Source organism: Thunnus maccoyii, chromosome 12, assembly GCF_910596095.1.
Source record: "Thunnus maccoyii chromosome 12, fThuMac1.1, whole genome shotgun sequence".
Classification (NCBI taxonomy): domain Eukaryota; kingdom Metazoa; phylum Chordata; class Actinopteri; order Scombriformes; family Scombridae; genus Thunnus; species Thunnus maccoyii.
In genome coordinates this window covers 27,824,990-27,840,471 of record NC_056544.1, presented here as the reverse complement: position 1 = coordinate 27,840,471, position 15,482 = coordinate 27,824,990, and the positions used below count along the sequence as shown (strand labels likewise).

Genomic DNA, 15,482 nt, shown 5'->3' with positions numbered 1-15,482 from the left:
CAGCCTTTGAGATGAATAATTCAACAGAGTACAAAAATATAATCACATAGATGCCAGATCAGCCCACAACCACCACCCACCCCCCATAGCCCCCATTACCCAGACACATCCGCCCCTCCCACCCATCCACTCCTTCAGGTCCGACCAGTAACGTCTTCAGAATATGTACCTATTCAAAGAAAAAGGAATAAACAAAAACAGTACAGAATATTAAAAGAAATAATAATAACAACATAAAACAAGATAGTTGCAGAGAGGGAATAAATAACAGCCCTTGTGTATCAATTTAGTTGAAAAAACAACATCAACTATAAAACAAACATGTCTGACTCACACATTACATTTAGATTCAGTTCTTATTTGAATATAAAAGGAGCACTATGCTGTGGACTCTGTCTCCAGAAATGTTAGGAAACAACCCAAAACTTTTTAAACTCTCCAGACTTTCCCTTCAGGTTATATATTATCTTTCCATTTGGTATACTACATGTAGGTGGATGTTCATCTTTCTATTGCATGGCTATACATTAGTTGGCTGTTATAAAGGCAATTCTAATAAATTCAAGTTTGTTTTTATTGACTTTTATCATAGATGTGTCGCCCAGTAGGGTTACTCTTGGTTCTGTAGGGATGGTATTTCCTGTGATGCCATATTGAGTATAGAGGTCCAATATTTAGACATATATATTGGTGTTCCTGTTCCAGTTTTACCTCTTGGGCAGAACTGGGAATACTGATGCTTTATTATGTGCAGCATGTCAGGGGTATATATATTTTATGAAAGAGATTTTATTGTGTAATTTTATGTCTTTTGTTAAAAGAGAAATACCTATAAACTACCAATACACATTGTTTCCTGTTCCACTTCTTCGAAATTACACTTAAGGTTTTCTTTCTATTTGTGTTTCACTCCTAACACTTCCCACCCTATGATTTGAAAAAATCCTGAGTAAGTATAAGATATGAACCCTTGTACTCCCTGTTTGTCACGCACATGTTTATCTAGAGGCAACTCTTCTAATGATTGTAGATGGCCATCTTGTTCTGAGATGATAACATACCTGACCTGGAGGTGTTTGAAAAAGTGGTAGGGTAGTGGTAGTGACAGGGTAGCCCGTACTGAGAGGAGAGGTCTTTGAAGGGTCTGAAGGGCTCCATCTTTAAACAGATTCCCTAAAGTTTTGCTACCTTTTGTAAATCATAGTTTTGTGAGGGCTTTAGGTAAGGAGGGATTTATGTGAAAAGGGGATTTGCCGTAAATAAATTGAATACAACCTGTTTCCTTCTGATCTTTTTGCCAAATCTTTTATATATGGACAGTGATTGGGTTTGTTTTTATAACCAGGAGAGAATTTAAAGAGCTGATGTATGGTACTGATTCCAATTTCAACTTATTAAGGCGATGCTGTTCAATTTGTTTCCGAATACGTGGGTGGGCTCGCTCTGCTTGCCATGTCCATACTGCCAGGTAGAAATACTCAAAATTAGGGACTTTAAGTCCACCCTTTTCAAGAGGGCTTTGCAGTACTGTCAGTTTCATCCTGTGTGGTTTGTTTCTCCGTATAAACTGTGTGAGACAAGAGTTGAGTTGTTTGAAACATAGTTTAGGGACTGGAATTGGTAGCATTTGGAAAAGATACCAGTATTTTGCCAATGTATTTATTTTTATGCAGTTTAGTCGCCCAATTAAAGACAAAGGTAAGTTATTCCACCTCTTACAATCCTCTTTTGTCTTTTTAAGTAATGGTATGTTGTTAAGAGAAAATGTATTTTCCACATCATTTGGAATTTAGTCCTAAATGTATTATTAGATGATGTGATTAGTGCTCCACTGAAGCCTGGCACCAGGAGGTTGAACATTAGCTCTAACATTAAGAGGCATGACTACGCTTTTGTTTATATTAATCTTGTAGCCTGAAATTTTACCATATTCCATCAGTGTATCCATCAGAGCTGGAATAGATTCTTCTGGATTTGAGAGGTAGGCCAGTATATCGTCTGCATAAAGAGACAACGTACAAACACGGTCGCCAATTTGTATGCCATGAATGGCCGGGTTAGACCATATAGCTGTCGCCAACAGTTCAATGGCAACAGCCCTGTCTAATGCTGCATGATAGAACAAATCTGGCTGACATCTCCTTATTGGTTTATATTTGTGCTGTAGGGTGTCTATAGAGTAATTTTACAAAGTTGTTGAATTTGGGACGTATTTTTGTATATTCCCACTCGATGTGGTCAAACGCCTTTTCCCTCATCGAGCGACACTGTGACACATGGGTTTTGGTCAGATTTGGAGCTATGGATTATGTGGAAAAATCTTGTTGCATCGTCAATTGATGACCTATTCTGAATGAATCATGTTTAGTCCATGTTGATTATGTCAGAAAGAACCTTTTCAAGTTGTAGAACAAGGATTTTAGAGAATATTTTATATTTACTGGGTAGAATTGAAATAGGCCTGTATGAGCTGCAAAGTTTGGGATTCTTGCCTGGTTTGGGTAAAACAATAATCAGTACCTGTTTCTGTGGCATAATTAAACATTGTGAGCATACGTTCTATCAGTTTGGGGCTAAATGCCTTGAAGATTTCTATGGGGAATCCATCATGGCCTGCTGATTTTCCTGAGGCAAGTAAGGTTAAGGCTTTCATCAATGCTGCCCTCTAGCGACTCCTTATTATAATCCGATAGTGGGTGGATCAAGCCTGTCCAAAAAACTAGAAAAATTTGATCTAGAACCACATTTTTTCACAACCATATGTCGGTAACACGTGATATACTGTACAAAGCATTTGAAGTCACACAAAAAGTCAAATAACAGCTAAAAATCACCAGTTTTCTCCCAGAAGTCCAAACACCAGAGTGGTATAGCAAATAAAATAAAGAAGACCTCAAAGCCCGACACACCAACAATTTCATGTGACTTCGGTTGCTATGGAAATATATAAACATGGCACACTTTGTAACAGTAAAAGAGGAATCCCTGAGCCAGAGGAGCTTGTTAAAGACCTGAACTGAAGGTTAAAGTTAAAGTTATAGTATCATTTTATAAAACTGAAACATTGTTTAAGCAGAATATCAGAGCAGTTTACATTCTGTTATTAAACCTGCCAGTTTCTGACCTATTTTTCTCCCTACCTTGCCATCCACCTATCACTCTGCCGTCTGTGTTGTCTGACTGACTGACAAGTGACTGAGGTCTGGCTGATCTGCTACGTAGATTTTAAGGAAACCTGTTGACAGAAAAAAGGGAAACTCAGTGAAAGTTCTGATGTTTGCAAGTTCTTACGTCAACTCATTTGGGCCTATGGTTCCTACATCTACAAAGAAAATGTGTTTTAGTCATTGTTTGAGTTATTAAGACTGAGAAAAGTGTAAAAATATATGCATTGGTGAAGATGTGTGAAGTTAAGTCTCCCCTGATGACATAGAAGAGCGAAGGCCTATTGGCCGGGGCTGTCTGGGTCCCAGCCTCGGCCCAATTTAACCCCTGATGGTAAGAGAAAAGACTCCGGCATCTAACCAGACAGGGTTCACAATTTTTCAAGTCTTTCAATGACAACAGTCAGGTGCCCAAATGAAAAATGTTTTTAAACATTTATCTGAAGCTAATATGAACCTTTAGCCATCCCAATGAGTCAAATCAAGTAGATATCTTTCAACGTTACAGTCTTTTTAGTGCCAAAGTCCCTCTTTTTGCTACTATACTTCCTCCGCAGCTCAACAGGGAAACACTGTCCGAGGAAACACAAAGAGGGAATTTGATGCTAAAAAGACTGTAAATGTGTCAGATATCCACTTGATACGACAACTCAGACTGCTGAAGCCTCATATAAGCTTCAGATCAACTTTTAAATGCATTTTTGCACAAAGTGACTTGAAAGACTTGAAAGATTGCGAACCTATCCATTAATTGAGGTTCCTGATTGACACACGACTTGACACCATTTTTCAAGATTCCCCCTCCCCTCTTGTTCCTCACATGCAGGCATTTTAAGCCACCTCTCCTTGAGGAGGAGGAGGAGGAAGGCATTGCCAGCTGGTATGGTAGAGAATGGAAGCTCTGGGCCACGGCGCTCCGGTAAGTCGAGATCGGAGCATGGCTGGCTGAGAGCTGAGAAGCAGGGTCAGTCTCCTGCCATCCCCTTGGCGCAAGGCACGGATGTTGTATTTTTCCCCTCATCATTTTTCAGTGAATCTTTCCTCCCATGTCTTCCGTCATATGCTTGCTGTTCAACTTGTGCCCCTCGTTGATTTCTCCCCGCTAATTAAATTTTGTGCTTAGCCTTGTTGTGAAAGCTCAGAAAGTATAATTTCAATGCTAACCTCGCTAGGAGCAGCATTGACTGCTGTTGTGGTTGCATGAAAACAATGTATTTGTCTGGATTGTTAAAAAAAAAAAAAAAAAAGCTGGTGCTTACAGCTTTTTAGAGTGGGAATTGTTGATGAGGCAAATCAACAATGCTTTTAAAGGGGCTAGATAGCAGCTTGTATGACTAGTCCTCCCTCTTTTCAAGGTTACTCTGTTTTGGCGTTGTTTATTGATTTGGCTAATTATGCAGCATGTTTTTTAAGTTGTTTGCTCAGCCAGAGGCAATCTGCTTTGAAAACGGCTTTTCATCTAGGCCAGAAAGCAGATGGTGGTGGAATGTAGGCTGTTTGCCTGCTTCCTCTTTGTGTTAGTCTCTAATTTTATGCTATATTCTTAAGATCTGCTACCTGAAATCACAAATGCTCTATCAAAGAATGTAAAGCCTGCGTTTGTCTGGTTAAGAGAGGTTCCTATTTAATAACCATGCTTCAGCTCGAATAATACAGGCTCATCAAGTAATATTCCTTCTACATTTTAAGACGTACAACCTGGAGACTCCATCAGCCAGCTTGATGCTTGGCACAACTCGACGCTTGGCATGTGAAAAGGCAGCAGCTCATTTATTGAAGTGGCTCCCTCCGTTTCTCTCAAATTGCTTGAGAAAACAAAGTGATCCATACCGGTGGCGACAATGAGCATTCACTTGAAGAAAAGGTTTAAGAACAGACTTTTAATCAACCATTCATCACTGTCAGAAAAAAAAAAAAAAAAAAAAAATACCCCCGAATCCATTAACACCAGACTGGAAGCATTCCCATATTCAATGTAATTAAGGCTGCCGTCTGGATGAGGCCCGCTGGGATTGTGCTGTGGCTTAGACTCCCTGTCAGTGCTGTATATCTGCCAGGGGAATAGTCTGTGGTCTCTGAGGAATAACAGTTCAGCAGTTTGGGAGCAACAGAAGGCTTTTTGGATGTTATTCATCAGGTGTCTTTTAATGCTGATGTGAGAGAAGGGTTTAGCTGCAAGTCCATCGTGAATGAGATGGGAAATAGATTCAGTTATTTATCCTACATGAACACATGAACGGTGCATCTTGACTTGTAGTAGTTTTATAAATCCTGCTTTTTTTTTCTCATGAGCTACAAAAGAAGCACAAGGTAAAGTCCAAATATTAAAACTGATATGAACTATTTTATTTTTTGGCCCATTGGGGGCAGCGGAAACAAGTTATGAACACAACACTGACACATCATCACCTATTAAGTTGATATGTTGAACTTATTAGCAAATTAGTTGCGTATTTCCACATCCAGCAGTTATGGAGCAACATTATCATTCATCTGGAGTCGTGTTTCTGTCCACCTGGTGAATGTAAATCCAATATTCACTCTCTTTCAGATCTGTTTTTACTCTCTACCAACTCCTGAGGGAAATATCTGGCTCTTTAGCTGCTAAATGCTCCACTATTTTCACCAGCTAGTCTCCAGCTAACTGTGTCTGTTTACCATTTGATGCTGAGCAGGTAGTGTACAGTGGCTTTTTACAGCTTTTTCTCTGAAAACAGCTGGCTGCTGCGGCTGAAAACAACCCTATCAGAGCTCTGAGAGTGAACCAAAACAGTAAAGTTGCAGCCAGACAGCTAAACAATGAGCTGAAACTTGTTATAAAGCTTTCTAAAGCCGAGGGGAGCTGCAGAGTCGCTGATAATTCTCTGTAGGTCCATCACTGGTGAACATAGTGGAGCATTTAGCAGCTGAAGAGCCAGATATTTCCCTCAGGAGTTGGTAGAGAGCAAAAACAGAGCTGAAAGAGAGTGAATATTGGACTTACATTCACCAGGTGGACAGAAACACGACTCCAAATGATTGATAATGTTGTTCTGTAGCTGCTGGATGTAGAAATAAGCAACTGTTTGCTAACAAGTTCAACATATGTTAATGTTGGGTTCACAATTTTGACATATTTTCTACTCTCAAGTGGCTTAAAGAAGAAAGAAAGAAGAAATTACTCATCACTCTGGTTGAGTTTAAGCAACTCAGGTTGATTTCACACCTGTAATGACAAGTGGTCTACATCCATTCATTACATTTGACAGTTTTGATGAATGTCTTCCTGCATCACCAGTGCTACATGGACATTATAGGGGGAAAAAAGACCCGTGACAGACCATAAGTCATGCTGACTTTTCAAAGCCAAAAGTTACTTTTTAATGAGGAACTTCTAAAATACAGGACACAAGTACAACACACTGGTATTTTAACCTTTTCACTTTCTGATTTATAAGGGAAAATCCCAGTATTCACATGCTGAAAAGACATTTCCTTAACAAGATTACCAGCTTTTAAAATCATAATAATGTCACATACCAGCTCTGTCACAATCCTGTGGTTTGTCTGCTTTGAGTTTGAACTACAAACAACTGAGACGATGTCTTGCTTTTTCAAGCTGTCTCTCTGTGTGGTTGTTTGATCCGCAACAAAGTTTGAACGTCAATGCTCACACCAGCCTAAACAAACCGAATCTATGCCGGTCAAGCCGATTTCAAATGTTGGGACATCCTCTATCCTGAGACCCTTAATTTGGCGAAGGAAAAACTCCAAAAGCACCCTAAAAACTCTTGATAAAGTTAGGAGAAGATTGCCTTCGTGGTTAAAAGAAACCACAGCTGTCTGCAACTTATATGATGGTATAACAATGTCACGCTACGTCCTACTTTACTACTAAATGTAAACATAATATATATTTTAAATAAGCAACCGATTCTTTAATTTCCTGGATAAGAAGGTCATCATCCTCACGATTGGAAGACATCACTTATCTTGAAACATTAATCATCTCTTGATTGGCTGAGGTGAAGATTCCTGACAGTAAATGGAGATATTTGCGGTTTCAGGGCTTGAACATGTGACCTTTCAGCCACAACATCTCTACCCACCAGGCCAGAGGGGAGAGGGGACGGACGGACGTGTCCCGTCCCCTGAATCAGCTCCCTCGATCGGCCTGATTGGTATTCCAGCAGCGAAGGAGGCATTCATCATCATCCTCCTCAGCCAGAGCTGATATTCCTCCCTGTCACACATCATCATAAATACATTCAGATGAGGTCACTGGAGGCTCACACATGTACACACAAACACACACACACACAAACACACACACACACACATTCCCAGACAGATAAACAACACGTGACTTCAGGGAGTGCACGCCTAGTTCAGTGTAGCTCAAACAGACAGCCCAGATGTTGCACAGACAGAGTGTACGGTGTGCTACAGTGATTAGCATGCCTGCTCTGTGTGCTGCAGTATTGATATGCAGTCCATGTCTGGATAAAGTATTCTGTTTGGTCTCGCTGGCTTTGGCTCGGTGCTTTTGTAGGGAATCATCTCACTCTCGCTCTCTCTCTCTCTCTTTTTTTTTTTTCTCCGGCTGTATCTCTTGCTCTCTCTCTCTCTGGATTCTCTCTCACACTTTCATGTCATGTTCTGTTCAATTTTTGGTAAGCTTTACTGACAAGCATGAATGGAAGTGAACCAACTTTTCCTAAAGCATCTCTGTGCGTCGCAAAGCTAGTTAGTATGTTCCATGTAGCAACAACAAAAAAAAAAAAAATGCTATGTCATACAGCTGCAGAGGTACAAAAATACAGTCAATACAAAACATGAAACAGTGCAAAAGGAATAAATGAAGTTACAGAACTTAGATGATAAGATAGATTATGTTACTACATTCAAAAGATAAGTTTAAATCATGTAACTCAAAAAACACGGTCGTAGTTTCTATTTTATGAACATGACACACTTGTAAAAGGTGCCTCAAATTGTTCTTCCCTAGTGTGCTAAATAAAGATTGAATGCATTAATGAAATAATATATAAAGTTGGACATATTTACAGCAATCCTAAAGTGTTAATACAGGCACTCTTACTGCCAAAGCGATGATGAAATATCAAGTAAGAGGAGAGAGAGAGAGAGACTGAGAGATAAGAGCAAAAATACATCTTTGTTGTGGCAACGGCACTTTGTGTTTTTTTGATCCCTTTCAGCGCTGAACAACATGTTTAATTCAGTTCAGTTCTGCCTGTACGAACATTTTGTGACCACCAAGACATAATAATTAAATAATTCAGAGTGAGAAATGAAAGTATGAATGAGTTTCAGTATCACCATCTCTTCCTGTTATTTTAGTTACAATACTGGCTTAAATTAAACTTTATTGATCCCCTTTAATACACTTTGATTATATATACAGTATGCACCCATACACCCTTATATTAATAGTCTCATATGACAAAACAAAAAAAATCTTAATATACTCCTTATATTCTCATGAATAAATAAATAAATACTGCCAGAAAACTTGAAACGGACATCCAGTTCTTGACATCAGTGCCGGGTTTTTATGTGCTGTTCTAATTGTTCGGTGTCTGGCAGTTCCCTCATGCCTCCCTTTTCTGGGGGGAATAAACAGAAAAAGAAGAAGAAAAAGATCTCTGTAGTGAAGGTAGCTGAACAGGGACACCTGCAGAATTGAAAGGTTATTTACAGAAAATCCAAAGAGAAAGGTGTGATTTTGGGGGGGGGGGAGTGAAGCAAGACAGCAGTGTGCACCGAGCACCAAAGAGACAAAAAATACAGACACAGAAAAGAATCCCTGGATTTCAAAAAGTCAGTCGTTCCAAAGGATAGTTTCACAATAACTAGCAGAGGAACGGCCTGATGGTTAATAGGGACTTGTCTTGTAACTGTTGTGACTCCATAAGTTCAGTTTACCTCCTTCCATGAACACCTATCAAAATATGAAAATATCCATCAGCAAAGAAAATTAAATTAATTGAAGGTGCTCATGGATGAAAAATACGCTAAATGAAATTCATACATGCATTTCAAAATGATAAATTAAAACTCTAAACTTTCTTACTATTTGAAAAAAGCACATTAATATTGTAATGAGGTTACTTCTGTATCATTTTGAGTCATTTTAAAACTTGTGCTTATCAAATAGTTGTGTTTTTTAAAGAATTAATCACCAATGGATTTATAATGACCTGATGTTAGTGGTTTCTTTCTATACAGGAATGAAACTGTTTAGCTGTAAATTGGTTTTTCTGCCTTTTCACTCTGGGAACTTTCTCGCTGTGAATTGCGGAGGGCTGAAGTAGTTTATCTCCTTTATCTTCTGGTCCTTGACTGAAGCAGCAGAGCTCCGTGTGAGAAGTCGAGAGGGGTATAAGGGAGCGTAGAGACGAGGGTTTTTGGTTTAAATCTTCTAAAGTGGAGACCTCGCTCAGCGTCCGTTTCTCTGAGGGTGTTTTTAGAAGCGGCGTGAATCCTCCGTGCTGCTTTATCAAGAGAAATATTTGTATGTCTTAAAGGAGCCTTTTCAGGACCTCAATGAATCGGTTGCATCTTTGCTGTAAATGTCTTGCACTTGTTTCTGCTGTTATGATGATGTTTGCTTCAAGGTCCTAATTACCTCATACTTTTCCTTTTACTTATACATGAATTTACACATATTTACACATAGTCTTCTTTTTCCACATGCTTTTCTATGTGTTTTACTGGAAAATGCATGTTATAATTAGTGGTGCCTTTTAATCCCAAGTGGGATGGGTCAGATGTTTGGCATGACACAGAAATAAAAATTAAGCTAAACTAATGTAATGAGCTTCAACTTGTCTTCGATTAGCTTGTCTGTATTTTATCTTTGACGGTTTATTATCAAGCCTTCTTATTGGATTGTTGACAAAATCATTGACAAACCACTGATGTGGGTTTGGCAGTTATGTAAGGGCAAATATTTCACTGGTTTCGAGTTGACGTTCACATCTGCTGCTCTTTTCTGTTTCTGAAAGAAGATGTTGAAATGCAACAAAAGCAAAATGATGCAACATTTTTGATAAAGCAACAAAGAAATGTCCATTTTTCTTGTCAGACACCTACAGTATCAATACAGCTCTCTGGATTTAGACCTGGTGGATGTCAAGCATATTGTCTACGGCAACGGTTCCCAACATGGGGGTCCGTCCCCACAAAGTGTCACGAGATATTTAACTGGATAGAAAAGCAGAAAAAAAATGATTTCTGTTGCATCAAATGATGTTTATTTTTCAGACTTTTCTCTCATCTTTACTTTCTTCTTGTGCATTACTCGACAATTTTACATCTAAAAATAATCAAATAAACCCTTGACATAAATCAGTCTTTGGTTGAACCAGTTAAAACCAGTGAGGAGGAGTTTGGGAACCACTGGTCTACAGGACTTTCCATGTCCATGCTAAATAAAACCATTTTCCATTTGAAGGCAGCACTAATGTTTATGAGCTCCAGGATTGCTGTTCTACATCTGGGCCCTGACCTCTGACCTCAGAAGGATCCATTAAGTAGCAATTGGCAAGGATTTCCCAAACATCCATAGTAATGGATGATCCTAAAAGCCAAAGTTTCTCCATAGAGAGCCTTGTAACCCTGAAAATACGATCAATCTTGACATACTAACGATGTAAAAACAGCAGTAACCCAACGCATAATGACATGCATAATGCAGGAAGAGCAGAGTGTGCAGTCCTCATAGGTATTAAGTCCAACTGAGTTAAATTGAATTGAGAACTCTGACTGAATGCAAAGAGACACTAAATGACACAGCGGGCTCCCAAGATGGCGCCGTGCTATGGCGACATGGTGTTGCTGATATTTTGTGGTTACATGTTTACTGTTGTGATCTCCGAGCGCACCGAAACCAATTCCAAACCGACTGTAAAGTTGATGTGGCAATAAATTATTGAATCTTGAATCTCTGTACCTACACATATCCCTATTTAGATTCACCACACATCTTTCTCCACGCATCATTTCACGCTCCGACCACTCAAAGTAAAGAATCCCCCAGGCAGAGCAGTAAACACTGTTTGATGTTGTTGAACAGCAGCCGAGCCTCATGAAAGAGGTAAAATGTGAAGAATTTGAGGCATGGTGGGAGCTTAGAAACATCAGGCGCACCAGATAGGTTGAAACGCAGTCTAAATGTAGGACAAAATCAGGGGAGAAACAACCTAAAAAAAACGGATGTTAAGGTGTGGGTGTTGAGGGGAATGGAGTCATTATTTCTTCAGAGAAAGGCAGCCGTCACAGCAGGTGGTTCTGGGTTGTTTGAGAAGAGAGGTTTATGGAGGAACGGTGATCAGTGAAGGAACCGACTGCAGGATTCTTCAAGGAGTTGTTTTGCTAGTTCTGGTGGCTGTCACACATCACCGTAGCCCAAACATCGTTTTCCTAAAAGTTTCTGTCAGATTATCCAATATACAGGTTTTAATTTTCTTGTGTAGTGTTTCATCTGCATCTTTCTAGTCCATTGTTCAGCAGGAAATATCTAAATGTCGCATTTATTGAAAGTGTTTGGAATATAGAAATGTCACGGTACCTTGAAGGGCAAAATATTTTGCAACCAATTTGGTTTACTTCCTGTCTGTTACCGAGGAGACTTCTTTGTTGTTTTGATGTCTCATTTTGGGAAAACTTCCATATTCTTTCCTGAAAAACTGTTTGCTTCACCTTGTCGAGGTATAAATATGCAAACTTAAGTTGCTCCAGATGCGACAGGTTATTCACTTAAGTCCTATTGTCTTCTGGCCTCCTGTGTTCTTTTCTCTTAATCACCCATAGACAATCTTATTAAAATATAAAGTCCACTTTCAACCAATATTAAACTTGATAGGCATCAGTTTTGAGCATAAGACACTTCTCAGCTCATATTTATTGATTTACTAGCAAGACACAGACACAGAGAAGTTTGCTAAAGGATTTGTCTTAAACTTTACATGCTTGTCATGTTTACCAGAGTACAGTCAGCTGAGGTTACTGTTTAACTCCAAAACGCCTCCTTCAACCAACCGTGACTGGACGAAGCATTTCACTGTTAACTTACGATACGGTTTATTGATCCTGTCCTTTACTAACTGAAAGCGCACAGCAGAGACATAAGTTTGGTGTCAAATAATGATATTGTTGAGACATTTCAGCTGCTTACAGCACTTCACCTTGCACTGACACTTCAACTGCTTTTATTGCCAAAGTTTTACAACTAACATTTCAACTGTTTTACAATTTAGGTGACATTTTGACTGCTTAAGACACTTTTACCTCACAGATGACATGTTAACTGTTTTCAGCCCTTCCACTTTAACTGATATTTCAACTGAACAGTGCCTACACTTCAACACACACATCATTTGCTCACATCGTTTACACTTAAACTGACTTTACAACTGACACATCAATTGCTTTCACTTACATTTACAACTCATTCAACTGCTTAAAACACTTACACTTCAACTGACACTTCAGTTGCTTTCATTGTTTACATTTTAAGTGACTTTTCAACTCAAACTCGGTTTTCAGTGCTTAGAATTTAGCTGACATTTTATTTCCTTACAGCATTAACACTTTATCTACTTTCATTGCTTTCACTAAAGTTTAAACTTTAATTGCAACTTCTTTTAAACTTTTTTTAATTGCTTACACTTCAAGAAGAAACTTGAACTTGTTTGTGCCATTACACTTCAAAGAAAGTAATAAAATCTATTTTAAGACCTCTTTACCTTGTTTACTTCTGAAAATGTCGTCTTTTCTGATGTTAAAACTAACTCATAAGTTAAAATCCTTAATATCCTCATGTATTATGACGTGGGAAGTCTATTTAAACTAACAACAACTAACATCAACTTCTGTTTTGTATCTACACAATCTAACTGGTCCTGACTGTAAGAGTCCCCATTAAAAATGTTTTAACAGCAGGATGTGTGGGGGTGTGGGGGTACTAACCAGGCCTTCCTTCCCTCCTCGATCCCCCCCGTTTTCTCACATCCCAGAGAACCACTCTGCCCCTCCAGATGTCACCGGCTACACCAACAACACCGCCAACACCACCGCCACCGACGGGATCCAGGTGGAGAGAGCCCCGGGTGCCGGCACCGCTGCCCAGAGACAGACACCCAAGTACGGCAATGCTGAGCTGATGGAGACCGGAGACGGTGAGTCAGAGTTAGGAGTAACTGGGGGAAACAGTTGGGGGGGGGGGGTTTCTGTGAAATAATTACAAAATTACCTCTCTAATGCTTTACCGGGAAACTGTATTCATTCATTACCATCCAAAGCCCCGTTTTCACCAACAGTTCCAGGTATCAGTTACAGTCATTCCTGCAAACCCAGCCCCCAAAGTTCCTGCACTTTAGGAAAGTACTGCCCTCTCAGCAGGGACATTTTGGGGGGTAAAACAATCTCCCTGGAACTTAATTTAGACTCTGATCCTTCCGATGGAAATGCAGATAGAAGAACTGAATTCCTCAACAGGTTCTTAGTACCTGGAGAAAGTTCCTGCAGTTGAAACGCAGCTCAAAACTGCCTTTTTATACCTTGAAACCTCAAGTATTCAATAATTAAACCATGAAAGTGTGGTCTAAAAGGTATTTAGACCAATTTCAGACATAAATTCTCCATTAAAACTCATATTATTTTATTTATTAATGAAGTTTTGAAGATCGACCTATAATAACAGGAAAAGGGAAATCCATATGGGACGTTTATTTCATGTTTTTTATGAGATAAATTCAAATATGAGTGAAACTAAAGAGGATTTAGGATTTAGAGGATTTAGTCCACTTTCTCAGTATCTGAAGCAAGATTCCCGTTGAATCATTAAATGGAGATTTTAATCCACTGAATTGTAAACAGTGAGTATAAACAGCAGTTTTTGGGAAGATTTAATATCATAAAAAGCTTTTTGGCCCACTTTAAATTCTGTAATTCATAACCATACAAATGCAATTTGTCTAATAAATAATAACGATAAAGATCCCGACTTGTCAAACAAATTGTTGAGCGGCTGCGTTCAGCAGGTGAAATACGGCTTTGGATGTTCTGATGTTCTGTTCAAGTCTTCATCATGGCGTCTTATCTTCTTCTATGTGCAAAAATTAAGTACTTTTTGACTTTTTATTTACATTAAAGCAGGAGATGTGACTCTAAAAACAAGCAGTTCAACTCCAAACACAACTTAACTTGTTTTTTATTTCACTATTTGTGACTGTTGTTGATTTGGGGACTGAATGCCTGAAAAACATTTGTGTTTGTATCACAATACCATGAGTCACGAGTGTACCTGATGTGGTCTAGGTGTTCTCAAAGTGGATTGTGTTTGTTCAGCCTCAGGCCTGTCTGGGGTCTGACATGTGATAACATGCATGTGAAACATATCTTCTCCTAGTCGCTGTGATCTTTTACTGTAACATTACTGTTAATTTTATCTGTATAGAAATGTCCCTGTTCTTTGTTATTTCTGGTCATCCAGGTCACGGTATATCAAAAAGCATCGGGTCAATAGCAAGACGACCTTTTGCGTCTCATTGAAAAGGCTTCTTCACATCTTTCATCGCCTCCCTTTACAGACAGTTTAACACCCTTTCACGCCTGGACTCATGTGACTCCAACGACTGTCACATGACAGACAGGAGGACTAATGAATCACATGTGACCTCGACGACCCTGAAAGTGTTAAATGACCCTACAGAGGTTAAACACCTGAGACCCACCAGTCAGTCACAACTGAGGAAGCCTTTTGGATGAGAAGCGAAACGTCCTCAAACGTCCTGTTTATCTTTCACACTGTATTAATATGAAGTGTGCTATATTAAAAAAAACATTTTTATTATTATGAAAGGAAAGAAAGATGAGGGAAAGCTGCTTTTGGATGCATGTTCATCACTTTTATGAATGAAAGATGTGTAATTTTTGCAGGAAGATCCATTACTGTCTGAGCAAAGCATCCAAAATTTGACATCTCCCTTCGAGTTACATCAGCCTGCTGTAACATCGAAACAAGTTAAATGCTTTTTTCGCATTTGAAAAGATGAATCCAGACATTTCTGTAGAGTCTTCAGAGATGACTGAGGATGCCAGTTCGCCCGTTCACAGTTTCATAATTCCCTTTCTGGAGGGTCGTGAAGCTGCAGCAGACAAACGTATTCATCAAACGCTGCGATCGATGCCGGCGTTGTGGACGGAGATGTTAAGCACGGCTCACAGCGAGGCAGCTTGCCCGAGTGTACAGATGGGAGCTTATTGGGATGTTTGGCTAAAAGAGACACAACAAAGCTTCTGCTGTCTTTCAAA

General features: G+C 39.3%; 1 protein-coding gene across 12 annotated transcripts in view; it reads left to right on the top strand.

Moving 5' to 3' along the window:
• LOC121908141 (disco-interacting protein 2 homolog C) overlaps nucleotides 1-15,482 on the top strand; it is a 239,593-nt gene that overhangs the window by 157,744 nt on the left and 66,367 nt on the right. For 11 of the 12 annotated variants that reach the window (XM_042427899.1, XM_042427898.1, XM_042427904.1 and 8 more), the window contains exon 6: nucleotides 13,184-13,345. In XM_042427899.1, coding sequence (XP_042283833.1) covers nucleotides 13,184-13,345 — 162 coding nt within the window. The remainder of the gene's footprint in view (nucleotides 1-13,183; nucleotides 13,346-15,482) is intronic. The other variant, XM_042427896.1, reaches the window with a different exon arrangement.